This window comes from Clarias gariepinus, chromosome 16, assembly GCF_024256425.1.
Source record: "Clarias gariepinus isolate MV-2021 ecotype Netherlands chromosome 16, CGAR_prim_01v2, whole genome shotgun sequence".
Lineage (NCBI taxonomy): Eukaryota > Metazoa > Chordata > Actinopteri > Siluriformes > Clariidae > Clarias > Clarias gariepinus.
The window spans coordinates 23,482,698-23,500,127 of NC_071115.1; the positions used below are offsets into that span (position 1 = coordinate 23,482,698).

The 17,430-nt window shown below is 42.5% G+C and overlaps 2 protein-coding genes across 4 annotated transcripts in view; one reads left to right on the forward strand and one right to left on the reverse strand.

Moving 5' to 3' along the window:
- On the reverse strand, positions 1 to 17,047 carry cdk5r1a (cyclin-dependent kinase 5, regulatory subunit 1a (p35)). 2 transcript variants are annotated; one of them, XM_053515372.1, is made up of 2 exons: positions 16,971 to 17,047; positions 1 to 1,187 (listed from the first exon to the last, which is right to left on the reverse strand). In XM_053515372.1, the coding sequence occupies exon 2, from the start codon at positions 1,099 to 1,101 to the stop codon at positions 220 to 222; it is 882 nt and encodes a 293-aa protein (XP_053371347.1). In that variant the 5' UTR covers positions 1,102 to 1,187; positions 16,971 to 17,047; the 3' UTR covers positions 1 to 219. The 2 variants fall into 2 exon arrangements, with proteins under 2 accessions (XP_053371347.1, XP_053371346.1); XM_053515371.1 differs by lacking the exon at positions 16,971 to 17,047 and adding an exon at positions 7,847 to 7,918.
- nsfa (N-ethylmaleimide-sensitive factor a) overlaps positions 14,896 to 17,430 on the forward strand; it is a 24,924-nt gene continuing 22,389 nt past the window's right edge. For both annotated transcript variants that reach the window (XM_053515370.1, XM_053515369.1), the window contains exon 1: positions 14,896 to 14,980. In XM_053515370.1, the coding sequence (XP_053371345.1) occupies positions 14,969 to 14,980 (12 nt within the window). In that variant the 5' untranslated portion in view covers positions 14,896 to 14,968. The remainder of the gene's footprint in view (positions 14,981 to 17,430) is intronic.

Below are 17,430 nucleotides of genomic sequence, written 5' to 3' on the forward strand. Positions count from 1 at the left end.
ACACACTTTAAACTAAAAACACAGTTCTTGTAATAATAATCGTAATAATAATAATACTTTACTAAGTATTTTTGTAAAGATGCCCATGTAGTCAAGAAGTTTGAGGAACTACTCTATAGATGCATCTGGTACTAATCAATGCTGGCAGCTTCAGAGACGTCCAAGTGTCTTCAGTGTCCTCTTTCTCTTAAACACATCTGCACAAGCAAAACCTGATGTTTATCGATCAAGAGGTACTCTCTCGTTTTCCCCTCTCTGGCTCTCATTCTTCAGGTCAGCAAAGACCTGTGTGAAGTAGCGTGGGTCGGCATTTAGCTTTAGCATGTTAGCGCTGGTACAGTGAATGATCTGGAGGCACCTATCCCAGAATGCTTCTTTGTCCTGCTGCAACAAAAAGGGCTTGAGCGGGTACGAGATCTCGCTGCCCATGTAAGAGTAGCTCAGGTACAGGCAGGTGAGCAGTTCCAGGCGCAGCTCACGTTCGCTTCCTACCTCAGCCGAGACCACTGCACGGCACAGCATGTAGAGAAAGACCACGCTTGGCGGCGAGATAAAGGCTTGCTCCTGCCAGCCCTGCAGCAAGAGCGCACGGTCCACGCCACGCAGCCACAGTGCCGGGTCTCCTGGTGATAGACGCTTAAGTCGGTAACACCGACGGCACAGGAACTCTCCCAGACTGCGCAGCAGCTCGCTGGTCGATGCCTGTACCAAGATCCGCTTCGATGATTTGGAGCTTTCTGAACCATCCTGTTCCTGTTCCTCAAGGACAGGGCTTACACAAAGGTCACTAGTGGTTTTGGAATTTGGAACATTCAGCCCTCCTTCTTGTGCAAACACTGACAGGTTAGCATAGGACTGAGACTTCTTGAGATTTAGGTTGCCATCAAGGCTGACGCTAACCCTAACGGCACTCTCCTCCTGACTCTCTCCTCCTGCAGGGAGCTTCTTTGACCCTTTCCGTCTCGCTGAAACAGCTACAATGCGTTTCCATGGTAGCACGCCAATGACTGATGAGCGCTTGGTGTTTCTGCTGTTCTGAGCTGCCTCGTCGCACAGCGCTGCCTTACGGTAGCTTGGTGATGCTGACAGAGTTGTTCCCATGATCCTCAGTGCTCATACAGTGATGCAAGGGATTAATCTTGTCCCTCAGGCCAAGTCACAATGTGACTGTTGAACTCAGTCTGCACCTTAACAAACAATCAAAGGTGATAATTAATATTCCAGCAGATATAATGCCTGGGGTCTACAGTTAAATGTTTGAACACACCTTTATTTCTGGGATCTAAAATATACAATAATCTCTTCTGAACAGTTTATATTGAGATGTGTCTGCTATTTATGTTCAGTTAAGCCTTTATAATGGCTTTAATCTTTGATTTTTGAGGCTGGTTACTCTAAATTAACTTCACCTCTACAGCAGAGGTTCAGTTTTGGTCTTGCTTTCCTGTGATGGTCTTCATGAGAGCCAGTTTCATCATGGCGCTTAATGGGATTTTTTGTAAATGCACTTGACAATAAATGGGCAGGAAGTTTGCAAGGAGAACAGAATAAACAGGTATCACAAGGAGAAGCCATATGCAAGATCTCCTTAGTGCTCACAATGATATAACATTTAGTGCAAGTATACAAAGGGTGTTCAAGTCAAACCGGGATTTTGATTGTGCAGAATAACAAAACACAGTTATCACAGTAAAAACTCCCTTTATTTCTATATATAACCTCCTGCTACATTAAAGCATGTATCCCAGCGTTTAACTAGTGCTTCGATACTATTAAGGTAAAAAAACGCTGGCCTCCCTGGAACACCTTTAATGCCACAAATATGTAGAAATGGCTTGGAGTGAGGTCAAGCTTGTGGTGTTTCTTCTTCCCAACAGGTTTTCCATTGATTTCAAAGGATAAAGAGTTTCATATCTGTCTTATCATACTGTGCTAAAAGTCTTTTGTACATGTCCCACAGTTTTTTTCCCCTGGCCCTGGTTTGACTTGAATGCTTCTCGTACAACTGTAACCTAACTGACACTCCCTTATAATATGCTCTGGATGACATAAATTCAAGATAAAATCATAAAGCTGTAAACTGTTTTTTTCTGACAGACATTTAAATCACCCAGCGTAATAGTTACAATGATTGATAGAGTCTATCAGAAATTCCATATACTCTCGTTAATCATCTGAAACCGAATACTGGCAATACTGCCAGCAACAGCTCCACTCTGTCTACTGGCTGAAATGTAAAATTCTGGCATGTCCGAAATAGGTCAAAGAAATTATTCATTGTATAAAGACATTTACCCATTCTTACTAGAAAAATAATACAAAATTAATTATGTTTTTGTGGGTTAATTAACTTAGCATGTACCTAATTCATAAAAGACACATTGAAGGAAAGTTATCTATAATAGTGTAAGCATTTAAATGAATTTGATACTTGTGAGAATTAGGGTCTGGGTGTAATCCCCCCAGGGTGGTGGGCTGTGTGTGTGTGTGTGTGTGTGTTAGGGGATGGATATGCGAGTCAATTACTGACATCTGCGTCCCACTTGATTTTTAAAATGGCTGCCATGACCCTGATAGAAATTTTCGACTCATCTATACATATAATAAAACTGTAAATTTGGCGTGTCTGTATATTAAAGATATATATATATTTTTTTGAAATATTGTCTGGCTTTTTGTTTGTGCTGCATCACGTAAAAACTACTGAACAAATTTTAATGGGGTTTCACAAGTGTATTTGGCCGAGCTTGAGGTAACATATGGTCTTCGTGCAATTAAATTCCATGTGAACGAAAGTCGCGGGCACATCTACTGTAGTTACTGTGAAAGTGACTTCCATTTTTCCAGTCAGGCAAGATCAGCTCTTCCTACATTACTTAGACACAAGCAAAAATTGTTATGCAGTAAGAATATGGAAACACTGACATTTTAGTAAAGTATAATAGTATATCAATTATGTTATTTTGTCTAGTTGTACGTATTAGCTGCAATAATATTTTTATTATAGATGGTGTGTTAATGTCATGTCCTAGTTAACCAAAACATTGCTTTCCACTAGCTTAGTTGCTAATGCTAAATGCATTCATTTCACCAAACACTCGTTGTATACCATGTCTAATTTTTATTAACAAATAATTATTATAATGTAAAGCAATATGAAATAGTCAGCTATCGAGCATTGCCTCTCATTTGCAGGAGATAAGCCAGGAGATCCACTTATTACTATTGGAGACCCAGCAGGAGTTGAGCACCTTTTGACCAACTGCAGCCAACACACAGTGGAGTTTCTCCAAAAAATTGTTTAAGCTTGGACTATAGCCAATATGTCAGCCAAAGTAAGGAGGAAGAACACAGACAGTGGCTCTCCAAAGCCATCCAGTTCAGAGGTTAAGCTGGGCAAGTGGTGATAAAAAGGGGATAGGGATAGCTTGTGTGACAGGCAGAAGAAGGCAGCCAAGCACCAACAACAACATGATGGTGGCACCAGCAACAGGTGAGCACCTGAGATAGCATCTGAGCAAGCGGAAGAGGAGAGTGACCTCCAATTTCCAGCCTACTGACAACTTTACAAGGAAATCTTCATCACCTACCCTACTATGGAGACCTTCTTTGCTGAGAATTCTGCTCTGCCACCATACCCCGTTGAAAACTAACTCTGCCACCATACCCTGCTGAGAAAACCACTCTGGCACCATGCCCTTCTGAGAACTCAGAATACCCTAATATGAATGCCGCGCTGCCACCATGCGCTGTGAAAACATCAAGTTGGTCTGCCACCATGCCCTGGTGAGAACACCGCTCTTCCACCCTTCCCTGCTGAGAACACTGCTCTGCCACTATGCCCTGCTGAGAACACCACTCTTTTATTATGACCTGCTGAGAACACTGCTCTGTCACCATGCCCTGCTGAGAACACCTCTCTGCCACCATGCCCTGCTAAGAACACCACTTGTCCCATGCCACCACTTGCCCCAATGCTCTGCATTAACACCATATCTTGCTGAGAACAATGCTCTTTCACCATGCCTGGCTTAGAACACTGCTCTGTGGTGCCACCATATCTATATCTTTCATATCTGCTCTTCCACCATGTCCTTCATGTCCTGCTTTGAACACCACTCCTCTACAATAACCTGCTGAGAACACTATTCTGCCACCATACTTTTCTGAAAACGCTACTCTGCCACCATAACCTTTAAAAATACTGCAAGCATGCTACAATCCCAAGCTAAGAAAAAGACTCTTCCACCATGCCTTGTTGAGAAGACTGCTCTTCCACCATGCCCAGCTGAGAACACCACTTCTCCAACATGACCTTCTGAGAACACTGTTCTTCCACTATGCCCTGCTGAGAACACCACCCTGCCACCAGCTCTGCTGAGAATGCTGCTCTACAACCATACCCTGCTGAGAACACCACTCTGCCACTGTGCCCAGCTTCAAACTCTGGTTCTCCACCATGCCCTGTTCAGAACACCACTCCTCCACCATTCCCTGCTGAGAACACCACTCTTCCACCATGCCCAGTTCAGAACACCACTCTTCCACTATGCCCTGCTGAGAACCCCAATCTTCCACCAAGCCCTGTTCAGAACCCCACTTTTCCACCATGCTCTGTTCAGAACACCGCTCTTCCACCATGTCCTGCTGAGAACACTGCTTTACCACCATACCCTTTTGAGAACACTGCTCTACCACCATACCCTGCTAAGAAACACTCTGCTACCATGCCCTGCTGAGAACACAACTCTGCCACTGTGCCCAGCTTTGAACTCTGGTTCTCCACCATGCCCTGCTGAGAACACTGCTCTTTCACCATGCCCTGTTCAGAACACCACTCTTCCACTATGCCCTGTTTAGAACACCACTCTTCCACCATGCCCTGTTCAGAACACCGCTCTTCTACCATGCCCTGCTGAGAACACTGCTTTACCACCATACCCTGCTAAGAACACTGCTCTACCACCATACCCTGCTGAGAACACTGCTCTACCACCATACCCTGCTGAGAAACGCTATGCTACCATGCCCTGCTGAGAACACCACTCTGCCACTGTGCCCAGCTTTGAACTCTGGTTCTTCACCATGCCCTGTTCAGAACACCACTCTTCCACCATGCCCTGCTGAGAACACCACTCTTCCACCATGCCCTGTTCAGAACACCACTCTTCCACTATGCCCTGCTGAGAACCCCAATCTTCCACCAAGCCCTGTTCAGAACCCCACTTTTCCACCATGCTCTGTTCAGAACACCGCTCTTCCACCATGTCCTGCTGAGAACACTGCTTTACCACCATACCCTTTTGAGAACACTGCTCTACCACCATACCCTGCTAAGAAACACTCTGCTACCATGCCCTGCTGAGAACACAACTCTGCCACTGTGCCCAGCTTTGAACTCTGGTTCTCCACCATGCCCTGCTGAGAACACTGCTCTTTCACCATGCCCTGTTCAGAACACCACTCTTCCACTATGCCCTGTTTAGAACACCACTCTTCCACCATGCCCTGTTCAGAACACCGCTCTTCTACCATGCCCTGCTGAGAACACCACTTCTCCAACATGACCTTCTGAGAACACTGTTCTTCCACTATGCCCTGCTGAGAACACCACCCTGCCACCAGCTCTGCTGAGAATGCTGCTCTACAACCATACCCTGCTGAGAACGCTGCTCTGCCACCATAGCCTGCTGAGAAAATGCTCTGCTACCATGCCCTGAGAACATGACTCTGCCATCATGCCCTGCTTTGGACACCACGCTGCCACCATGTCCTGCTGAGAACACCACTCTATTACCATGCCCCACTCTGTCACAATTGTCCTCTTATTGTTTACTTCTTCTCAAAACTAGAAACACTTTCATAAATCATGTCTATTTATAATATACTTGTGCACTATACTGTATACTATATATTGCTATACTAATTATTAGTCTTTTACTGCAAGTAATAATTTCACTGTAAAACAAAACTGTTGCTGCTGCAGCCACTTAGCATCAACATTTGCATTAGCTCGTTTGCTGAACTGATGAAATACAGCCATGTTAGATTGGAAGTGTATATTATTAATATAATATTGTAGCGTTTTTACGCCGGAAAGAATGCTGGAGAGACGAGTGAGCTTATTTGCTACCCAATGCAATGGCTGGGAGTACTTTATTTAGCACACAGCCGGTAATGGCATGAGCAGCACCTTCACTCAGGAGCCTACATCCAATTCAGCCCTAGCTTGAACTGGAGCACATTTCACACGTCACACACCCACACACACAAACAGGGCCAAGGCCACCAACCCAAACACCTTTCCCCAACATGGTGAACACACACCGACATCCCCGCAAGGCATGCTGGTCGTCAGCCGCCGCCCCGCCCACGCCACACTGCCCCCACCCGAGCTGTGACCGTCCCTGGTCACCATGACGAACTCCGTTTCGGAGGCGTGGAGGCGGTCGGCGCTGGCGGTGGGAACGCCGGCGTCCTTTGGCAGGTGAGGAGTGAACGCGAATGTAGTCCTGAGGCGGTCCGGCCTCCAGAGTTCGATGGTTCCACAACCCGTGGGAAACAGTGGAGCCGGTGTCCACGAGCGCCCGCAGTAAGACGCCGTCCGGCACACAGTCGATGTAAAGCCCCGCGGGGCTCCACAACCGTCCACCCGGCGCTAGGTTAGCGGCTGCTGGTGTACGCTGTCCCTCAGGCCTGAGAACGTTAAAGCGGTAGTCCGGCTGTCCCTCAGGCCTGAGAACGTTGCAGCGGTAGTCCGGCGGTCCCTGGCCTCGGCGTCGTCGCGGAATCTCGGAAGCGGTGTCGAGGCCTAGCCGCGACGGGTAGCCCTGTCCCCGGCTAGGTTCACGAACCGAGCGCCACTGAGCTGCGGGCGGTCGCTCGGCTCTTCCGCCGCGATGTGCCGCCAATATGGGCTCAGCGCGCTCGGCCTCGCGCAGCGGCAGTTCGCTTTGCCGGCTAACAGCGCACGGAGCTGTCTCTTGCTCCGGCTCTTGCGCAGCGCCAGCCTCGGCCCCGAGATCCAGCGCCGGGATTTTCTGCTTCCCGCTCCGCGTTGGTTGACGTGGTGTGCTCGCGCTAGCTCCGCCAGAAAAACGCTTCTTCTGCGCGAGTAGTCGCTCCGCTACTCGGCGGCCCGCTTGGATTTTTAGAAGGTCCTCCGTTGTGCGCTCAAACCCGTGACTCTCCATCCCACTTCTGACACCAATGTAGCGTTTTTACGCCTGAAGAAATGCTGGAGAGACGAGCGAGCTTAATTGCTGCCCAATGCAATGGCTGGGAGTACTTTATTTAGCATACAGCCGGTATGGCATGAGCAGCACCTTCACTCAGGAGCCTACCTCTAATTCAGCGTCAGCCTGAACTAGAGCACATTTCACACGTCACACACCCACTCACACAAACAGGGCCAAGGCCACCAACCCAAACACCTTTCCCCAACATGGTGAACACACACCGACATCCCCGCAAGGCATGCTGGTCGTCAGCCGCCGCCCCGCCCACGCCACAATATTACTAACATTAAGAATCCTATTAATAAGCTACATACACATAGCAGTACACTGCATTATGGCTGTTCTGCACCAGCTGCATTGTTTGTACTCTGATGTAACACAGAAAATGGATAAATGCTGCTTCTTTGAATTGGAATGAAAAGCAAAAATACATAGGGAAATGTAAATGTAATATACCGACTTAAGGCACGCGTGGTTCAAAGAAAAAAAACGAGCGTGAACACTGGCATCTCGTGATTCTCCTCATGAATAATTAATAACGTTAATATGAAGCCTTGATCCTTGATGATGCATCGTCTATGGTGCTGATACAGAAACAAAACACTCACCATACAGAGGGATTTATCCGCGTGCCGTCGGTAATATTCGGTTTAACGCTCGTGCATGTTAACGCCTGCTCTCACTGCAGCCTCGAATCAACGATGTGTGTGCGCGCGCGCGTGCGCGTGTGTGATTGCATTCTGCATTAAAGCTCTGCCTGCACGTGTCTCTCTCTATTTCTATACGGTTTTTACATCAGCAGTCAGCACGCGCAGGATGCGCATCTCACACCGATGTTTGTCCGGAAGCGGGAATAAATCCTGCGCGCCGGTATCATCCAGCTACACAAAGACGACCACGATGATTTGTTTTAATAATGATGAGGAGCAGGAAATGTAGCTTATAGAGGAAGAAGAGAGAAATATGTGAGACATGGAGAGAGAGAGAGAGAGAGAGACGGGGATGAGACAGTAAGCAAGGCAATAGCCTTCTTAAGAGAGAAACACAGGGATCAAGGGAAAAAAAAGATGATGGAAGGAAATCTAGCTAGGTAATGTTATAATGTCTAAGACCAACATTATAACTGTAATAGTAACAGTACTGTAACAGTTTGTGTTATCACAGCATGATCTCTAGGTTTAAATTAGGTGTAAACCTTTCGTTGATTATTGTATTATAACATCACGTCCCTGTCCTTTCCAATAGATCTTGTCCTGTTATGACAAACATTTATTTATTTATGAACAGTACATGGAATTTTATTTATTTATTCAATCATAGTTCAATTTAATGTAACCCTCATTCCATCACCTGCCTGTTTTTTTTATAATTGTTTATAATTAATGAGACAAAAAATATATACTAAACCTCTACAAAATAGATATATATAGCACATACAAAACAAAAACAATTATTTGAGTTCTGACTTTAATCCCAGAATTCTGACTTTTTTCAGAAGGTGTTATCTGAATTGAAAGTCAGAATTCTGAGGAAAAAGTCAGAAATCAAATATTCTATTCTATTCTATTCTATTCTATTCTATTCTATTCTATTTAAGTTCATTCAATGTACCGGGTTGTGGGGGGCCTGAAGCCTACAGTATAACCCAGGAGAGAAACAGAAGGATTGAGAGAAAGGGAGATGATGGAATGATCTAGCCAGGTGATGTTATGATATAGTACTTAATGCATCATAACTGTAATATGTAATGATTATTTGAGTTAAATTCGGTTGTGAACCTGTAGTTGATTTTATTTCGTATTTTTATTATAACATCACATCCATGTCTTTTACAATAGATCTTTATCTGTTACAAGAACTCTTCATTTATTTATTTATGAACAGTGCACTGAATTTTGATCACTTTATAGTTCTATTTAATGTATTTATCTTTTCAACATGCAAGGAAACCCTCATTACATTATCTGTCTCTATCTATATCTCTTAAAATTAATAAAATCAAATAAAAAAGTTAAATTCTACAATGAATTATAGCCCTATTAAAAAAGAAGCTTAGGGGCACCATACAAAAAAATATATTTGAGTTCTGACTTTAATCTCAGAATTCTGACTTTTTTTCTGACTTTTTTTCAGATTTTTTTTTTATTGTTTTTTCCCCTGATTTTCTCCCTAATTTAGTTGTTTCTCATTCCAAACAGTCACTAGCTCCCACATACCATTCAGGGAGGGCAAAGACTATCATGTGCTTCCTTGAAACTATATGACGCCAGCCTACCGCATCTTTTCGAACTGCTCGGTCACAAACCGTTGGGGGCAGCGTAACAGAGGACAGCTCTACCTGCTACTTCAGCTTGCATGGCTCACAGACACCCATAATTGTAGAGCTGTGATTGATGTGAGAGCATCAAGTGCCTCCCATCCCACCCCTTTCAGAGAGCTCGGCCAATTAGTTATCTCTAGGCCCCGGCTGCGAGAGGCTACAGCATCACCCAGGAAGCGTTTTTCAGGAGGGTTTATCTAAGATTAAAGTCAGAATTCTGAGGGGGAAATCAGATCAAATATTTGATAATATTCTGCTTATTACTCTTAGTGAAAGGACCTCTTAATGCTTCAGCATGCCAAGACATTTTGCACAATTTAATTTTATCAACTTTGTAGGAACAGTTTGGGGACGGCCTCTTCCTGTTCCAACATGACTGAGCACTAGTGCACAAAGCAAGGTCTATAAAGACATGGATGAGTAAGTTTGGTTCACAGAGTTCTGATCTTAACCTAAGAGAACATTTTGGGAGGAATTAGAGAGGAGATTGTGAGTCAGGCCTTCTCGTCCAACATCGGTGTATAACGTCATGAATGCGCTTTTGGAAGAATGATAAAAAATTTCTATAAACACACCCCTAAACCTTGTGGAAAGCCTTCCCAAAAGAGTTGAAGCTGTTATAGCTGTAAAGGGTGGGCCAACATCATATTACACTCTATGGATTAAGAATTTAAAGTTATTCAATGTGTTGGCATGCGATACTTTTGGCAATATATATTATCATATAATCCTCCTCACCATTACTCTGCAGTATAGATCTCTGTGAGTCTGATTGTGGCATGGATGTTGTTGCCAAGTAGACTGGTTTTAGAATTCTCTCTCTCTCTTTTTTTTATTACATTGCATTGCCTTGCACTTTCACATGATTGGATGATTGGATATTGCAAGAATGAGCAATTGTCCTAATAAAGTGGATAGTGTCAGAGCTTCTGATAGACTGTGTGGCTTTTTAAAAATAATGCATGCCAGAGTGGCTTGACACAAAGTGGGTTATTTTATAACTACACAGTATGATACCCATCAAACAGTATAACAGAATTATGTTCATGGTATGACTAAACATAACTTATAAATAAATCCTGACATCCCTGAAATAAAAAAGAAACAGATAGATAGAGCCCATACAGTAGAATACTAAATAAATAATATAAATAAAAAACAAATAAAATTATTTCAGGCCTATAAGATTCAGGTTAGGGTTTTGTCATGTCCAGCTCCAATACATTCACTATTTTAGCTTTAAACTTATTGTGTTACACCTTTGAATTTGTGCTTAGGCGTATGGGCCTGCTGCATCCCTATTTGCAACAAAATTATATCTCTGTCCTATATCTTGAGATGTTTTTTCAGTATTTAGCATTTTCCATAAAATAGTGCAGGCTTAGTGGACCACCGTGCTAATGAGACTCCCTGCCATGCCTACACAGCAAGCCTTTTGTGATCTAATGTTGTTTAACCCTTTAATAGTTAGAAGTTACATGGTAAAACCAAATAACACCACTAGGTGGCACTTGCTGTTTTTGTGGTAGAGGAAAGCTGCTTAGCCAGGTGCAGCCCATCAACATCTTAAAAGAATGCTAGTTACTGTAGGTGTCTTAAATACAAGTCACTAATTTAATTACAAGCAACAAACATATTTTTGTTCTAGGTAGTTTTGCTAGGGTTAAATTAATCATAAATAATTTTAAACTGTTATTTGTGTTATTAAGACACCAAATGTCAGTCAGTACAGTTATTGAATAAAGGGATTGGCCTCTCCAAATCATCACTACTATGTAGTACACTCATAAAACAATACATTCTGGCCCTTATCACGGTTGTGAAACCTCCCATGTACTTGTCTACAATCTACATTTTTCAGCCATAGTAGACAAGACAATAAACAAGGTGCTTCTGAAATATCTATCTATCTATCTATCTATCCATCTATCTATCTATCTATCTATCTATCTATCTATCTATCTATCTATCTATCTATCTATCTATCGATCTATCTGTCTGTCTGTCTGTCTGTCTGTCTGTCTGTTTGTCTGTCTGTCTGTCTGTCTACACATCTATACATCAATCAACCAAAGGGACTCATGGTGGACTAGGATTAGTGTTAAAAATGGTCATAATGCTATATTCAACCCAGGTTCTTAACATTTACTTTCTTTTCCTGCCTAATAGGTCAAGAAAATTTCCATCAACATGGAATTCCAGAATGGTCTCCCTAATTCCTTAAGTTTATCAAGTGACATAAAATCAACATGGCTGCACCCAGCATCAGTGGCGAAGTGACACTTCTTACCTTTAAATAATACATTCACTTACTCATCGTCTATAACGCTCTATCCTGTATTCAGGGTCGTGGGGGGCCTGGAAACTATCCCAGGAGACTTAGGGGCATGATGCAGGGTACATCCTGGACTGGGTGCCAATCCATCGCAGGGCACACACACACACACACTCATTTACACACTACGGGTCATTTGGGAATGCCAATTAGCCTAAACTGCAGGTCTTTGGACTGTGGGAGGAAAACAAGGATACCCCGGAGGAAACCCACCAAGCACGGAGAGAACATGCAAACTCCATGCACACAGAAATCAGACCCGGACCATGGAGGTGCAAGGCAAAAATGCTAACTACTACACCGTGACACCTTAAATGATACAGAGCCCCGAAATTCCCCCAAAGTGTGGTTTGTTTTATCTTGTGCACAAGTTATTACTTTGTGTAAAGAAGTTGTTTGTCTAGTGGGGAGAAAATAAAGGCATATGTTTTTTTTTAACAGTGTTAATGTAATGAAGAGTACTTAGCTAATCAGGTTTTTCTTAAACTTTAATCAATCCATCTGGAAACCTCTGTAGTCCAACTAGCGACCATGGAGGTCAGTGGTGACCATTGTATTTACTGTATTTCAATTTTTATAATCGTGGTAGGACTTTTTTGTTGTATACTCCGATCTGCAGATGATGGTCTACTGTTAAATTCTCGCCATAGATTAGCATCATTTGGAGGACGAGCACTTAGTATTTCTGCCCCTACACTCTGGAATTCTATTCCCAAACACATCCGTGATCTTTCTTCCCTACAGGATTTCAATACCTGCCTTAAAAAATATCTTTTCTCCTCCTGTTTTCCCAATCTTTGAATGTGTTTAGATAAATTCTACCGGTTTTCATGTTTATCTATATTTTGTTTTGTTGTCTTTCAGATGTCTCTTTCCATGTGTAAACATTTTTGTTATTGTAAAGCGGCCTTGAGTCTCCTGAAAGGCGCTATATAAAATAAACTTAATATTATTATTATTATTATTATTATACTGTAGTGATTGTACAGCTTAGCTAGTAACATACTGTATAAAACATTTTAGTATTTCAACCATTTGTGATGTTTTACTTAATTCATTCATCGTACAGTATATACTACATATTCTGTGTACATTGTCAGGGGAGAATGTATACCAGGAGACTTAGGGCACAAGGCCAGGGTGCCAGGAACAAACAAACATACACTACAGGCAATTTGGGAACAGCAATTAACTAAACTGCATGCCTTGGGACTGCGGGAGTAAACCCACCAAGCACAGGAAGAATGTGCAAACTCCACACACACAGACCAAAGATGGGAACTAAACCCTTGACCCCTGAAGTGCAAGGCCTCGGTGCTAACCGCTATGCCACCATGCCTTGTTTAACTTTAACACCTCATAAATTTTCCTGAATTGTTAGATGATTATGATGATTGTTTTTATTATAATTATTTAGTTTAATAATATTTTTTTCTCTATATTGTTTTTGGTTTATAAGCCAACCCCCATTTTTCTCTCTTTATATATATATATATATATATATATATATATATATATATATATATATAAATATAGCCTATATTTATTTATTTATTTAATTTTTTTTTTTTTGCTTTCGTATTCCCAAAGGGGGTGATTTTTTTTCCCTGAAGGAAAAAAAAGGTAGAGCAGGGCAAGGGAAAAAATGGCAAATTGCAAAATTAAAGCAATGAGACGTTGTTGTTTTGGTCGACCTGACTACATGAACAAAATGGCGCATTAATGACGTCAGCACCTGTGCCTGGCTGAGCGCGTACTGAGCCATCTATCTCTGTTGCTCTCTTTCTCTCTCTCTCTTTCTCTTGCCTATTATATCGATTAACATTTTAGATCAAAGCCGCATGCGTGTGTATTGATTAACGGGGCATACGCGTGCAGATCGTAGCTGCAATTTCGAATCTAGGCACGCGCTGCGGTTTCGTGTCGCTGTCTAGTGCTGAAACGGCGAGATTCGCTTGGACCCGCCCCTCGCCCCACGCGCCGTGCATTGATTGGTCAAAGTTAGCGTCCTCGTGCGATGTCGACTTTAAGCTGTTACAAAAATACAGCTATTGTCTATTTCTAAAAGGAAAATCTAATATAATTGTAAACTATTGATAATTCTGATGTTTATGCAAATGTCGTGCTTAATTAAAGCATCTCTTTTTTATTTTTATTTAATGTCCTTTGTGCGTGTTGTGTGAGTGCCTTGCAATGGATTAGCACCCTGTTTAGGGTGTACATCTCTTTGTGCCCTTAGTCTTGTAGGATAGGCTCCAGGCCTCCACAACCCTGTAAATAGTATAAGCAATATATAAGATGATAAATGAATGAATGAATGAATGAATGGATGAAAAAATGCATTTAAAGGTAATTGAAAATTATATGTAATCAAAAGCTTTATAAAGTATTTTCATGCATTTCTGGCCATCCTCAAGAATTGCACTTATTATTGAGATTAAATTGTGAAAGTATTCATGCTTTGGCAACACAGTGGCTTAATGGTTAACACCCTCCAGGGTCGGGGTTTGAGTCACGCCTCAGAGTCTGTGTGCGTGGAGTTTGCATGTTCTCCCCGTGCTTGGTGGGCTCCCTCTGGGTACTCTGGTTTCCTCCCATAGTCCAAAGACATGCAAATTAGGTTAGTTGGTGCCCTCAAACTGTGTGTGTGTGTGTGTGTGTGTGTGTGTAAGTGAATGTTGACTGGAGGTCCTACCACAGTTTTGAAATGAGAATAAATACAGTGGTAATCACCATTGGCCTCTATAGTCCCTAACTAAGCTATAAAGGCTCCTAGATGGATAGGTGGGGATGAAAGTGTGTCAAATTGACAAAATAATATTTTATATATTTGTTATAAACATTTAAGTGTTAAAATCAGTTTATCAATGTATCAGTTCTGCATTTAAAACAGAAATCATATCAGAGGTAAACCAGCTAATTGATTCTGACAGCTCAGGGTGACATTTCGCCGCCTCGCGTGCCGAATCTGACCAATCAGAGCGCTGACGGAGGGGAGGGGGCGGAGCTGTGCCTGAAAAGAGGTGGAAGTGAAATAGCGCAGTGGAAGCAGCAGGAGAGTCAATCAGCGGAAAGATGGCGACCCGGGTAAGAGACCGAGAGATCAGCTAGAAATAAAAAAACTCGTCAGTGTGTGTATGTGATCGGTTTATAGTATAATATAGCGAGTATATATTATATATTATATATAGTTTGTTTGAGCGCTAGAGGAAGGTCAGTCGGTGAACTAGGAGAGCGAGATGAGGTGTAATAACCAAAGTGCGGCTTTTAAATCTACATCAGGACTTGCGCGTGAATGACCTTTAAAAATGGTGTTATCATGATGCTGTATATGCGTGTGTGTGTGTGTGTGTGTGTGCGTCTGTCTGTCCATCTGCAACCTGAATCAGGCGATGCTGCTGCATTACCCTCGCGCGTGCTTGCCATATTGTGCCATTTTAATCCTAGTTAATTATAAAGCATCACTGATCAATTATTCATTCAGGGATTTGTGTTTGATCTGATGTCTATGTAAAGAAATAATCGCCCTGAACTGTGGGTCACATATGCTGTACACTATCACTGGGATTGGGACACAACCTGAGTAAACAAATTGCTATTATGTAATCCTTCTTTACTGAACACTGCTGTTGTGTGTGTGTGTGTGTATTTATTTATGAGTGTGTGTTAAGTGGATGCAGCCATCACACGATTTAAGCCTGTGATTCGAGTCGGTCCGGTCAGAGACAGAAACCATCAAATGAGCGTATTCTATTAAAGGACATTAATGAATCTATGATACGTGAGACATATGTGAGTTAATAATTATACTCGCCCCTAAATTTATAAACATCCACTGCCGAGCTCAACATTGTTCATCTTGCACGAACACATCCTGTTTGCTGATTGGCTGTGAGAGTGTTGTGCGACCCAGGCTGGACCACTTTATTCGTTTCCCATTCACAGAACCAGGGCTGGGTAGCAACACCGGATTGTTTTTCAGCCTGCACACAATGGACAGCTACTCAACTGTCAGGAGATATTTGGTGAAATTGACATTGAAATCGAAAGTGTATTGGCTTAGAATCGCTGATTCCTCCTTTAAATCGTGCGTTACACTGTCCGAGTCATTGCATCACACACAGCATGTTAACATCATCACTGCGTCAGAAGATCCTCTGAAGATAGACGTACGATTAGGGAAAGTAACCATTGATCCGGGTTTATATAAACAGAAAACATGCTTTGTGTTAATCTTCTTTTTTTGTTGTTCTTTAACGTAGGTTGTAATCCATTCGGTTACATTACCGCCAGCTGTAGGTCTCGTTCTCCCTCATATTCTCGGCCTCTTAAAGCCGGTTTTCCAGTCCAGCCTTCCTTAAAAACGTCTAATGCTTCCTTCCCTGATCTTGTCTTGACCTGTTCAGTCTTGAACTGCTTTATCCGGCACTTCCACATTCTCTTTCTTCTCGACACATTTCATCTTAGTACCACTCCGCGTCTTTAGTTGGAGTTCTGTACGTTGCATTACCACCACCTATAGATCTCTCATGCTCCTCAGCTTCCTTGTCCATTTAAGCCGACTTTCCAGTCAAGTCTTCCTCAAAAAACATTTAATGCGTCTTTCAGACTAATAGCATGTTTTATCTGCTTGTCACCATCGTAACATATGTATCACATGATTCTACCTTGTCCTCTGTTGGTGGCTTGTAGATTGGCATTGTAGGGTAGCAGCAATGAGGCAGAACTTTTTTTTTTGGCTGTATCTTGGCAGTCAGGGAGCTTGTAATGTTGTTAAGCTGGATTAGGATGCCTTAGAGCATTTTCCCAGCACCACTAAGCTGCCACTGTTGGGCCCTTAATCAAGGCCCTTAACCCTCAACTGCTCATATGTGTAAGAATATAAAAATGTAAGTTTCTTTGGCTAAGCACCTGCTGAAATGCCATAAACATATTTAAGTTTAACATATAGTTTCTGAGAACACTTGACCCCAAAATCTGGCTCATTAAGATCAATGTGCAGGCTTGTGGAACGTGCCCAGGTCTGCTTAAAAAGGTGATCTTGAGCATGGTACAGTGTACTCGGGTGTGATCGTACCTGAACACAGTAGTGGTCCGGTCTTTAGACGTGACATCATCAGTGCCGTCTATTACCTCCAAAATCCCAGTGTGCATGCAGTGCGCATCTTATCCATTGACCTACACAGCCATAGTGGATAAAGGAAGACATGCGATAACGTTACTCTAGACATTTTTTTATCAGAAATATCAATAATATTAGGCCGATATAGCACAAAGATGGACTTCCACATTCTCTTCTTCTCTTTGTGTTTAATAGCGGGTATCAAAGATTGAAAAATGCACGAGTGTATACAACTATGCATAATAACAATAATAATAATAGTAATAATAATAATAATGTAAACACTGCCCATAGTTTCTGAGCGCGGTACAAATCAGTCATGTCTAGGATGAAAGCACCCTTACATGCATTTTGCAAAACAAAATGTTGGATATATCGAATTTAAGCAAATCTGGGTTTACACCATATAACCTAT

Coding starts and splice junctions, on each gene's coding strand:
- cdk5r1a (XM_053515372.1), bottom strand. CDS start 1,101: ATGGGAACAACTCTGTCAGCATCACCAAGCTACCGTAAGGCAGCGCTG.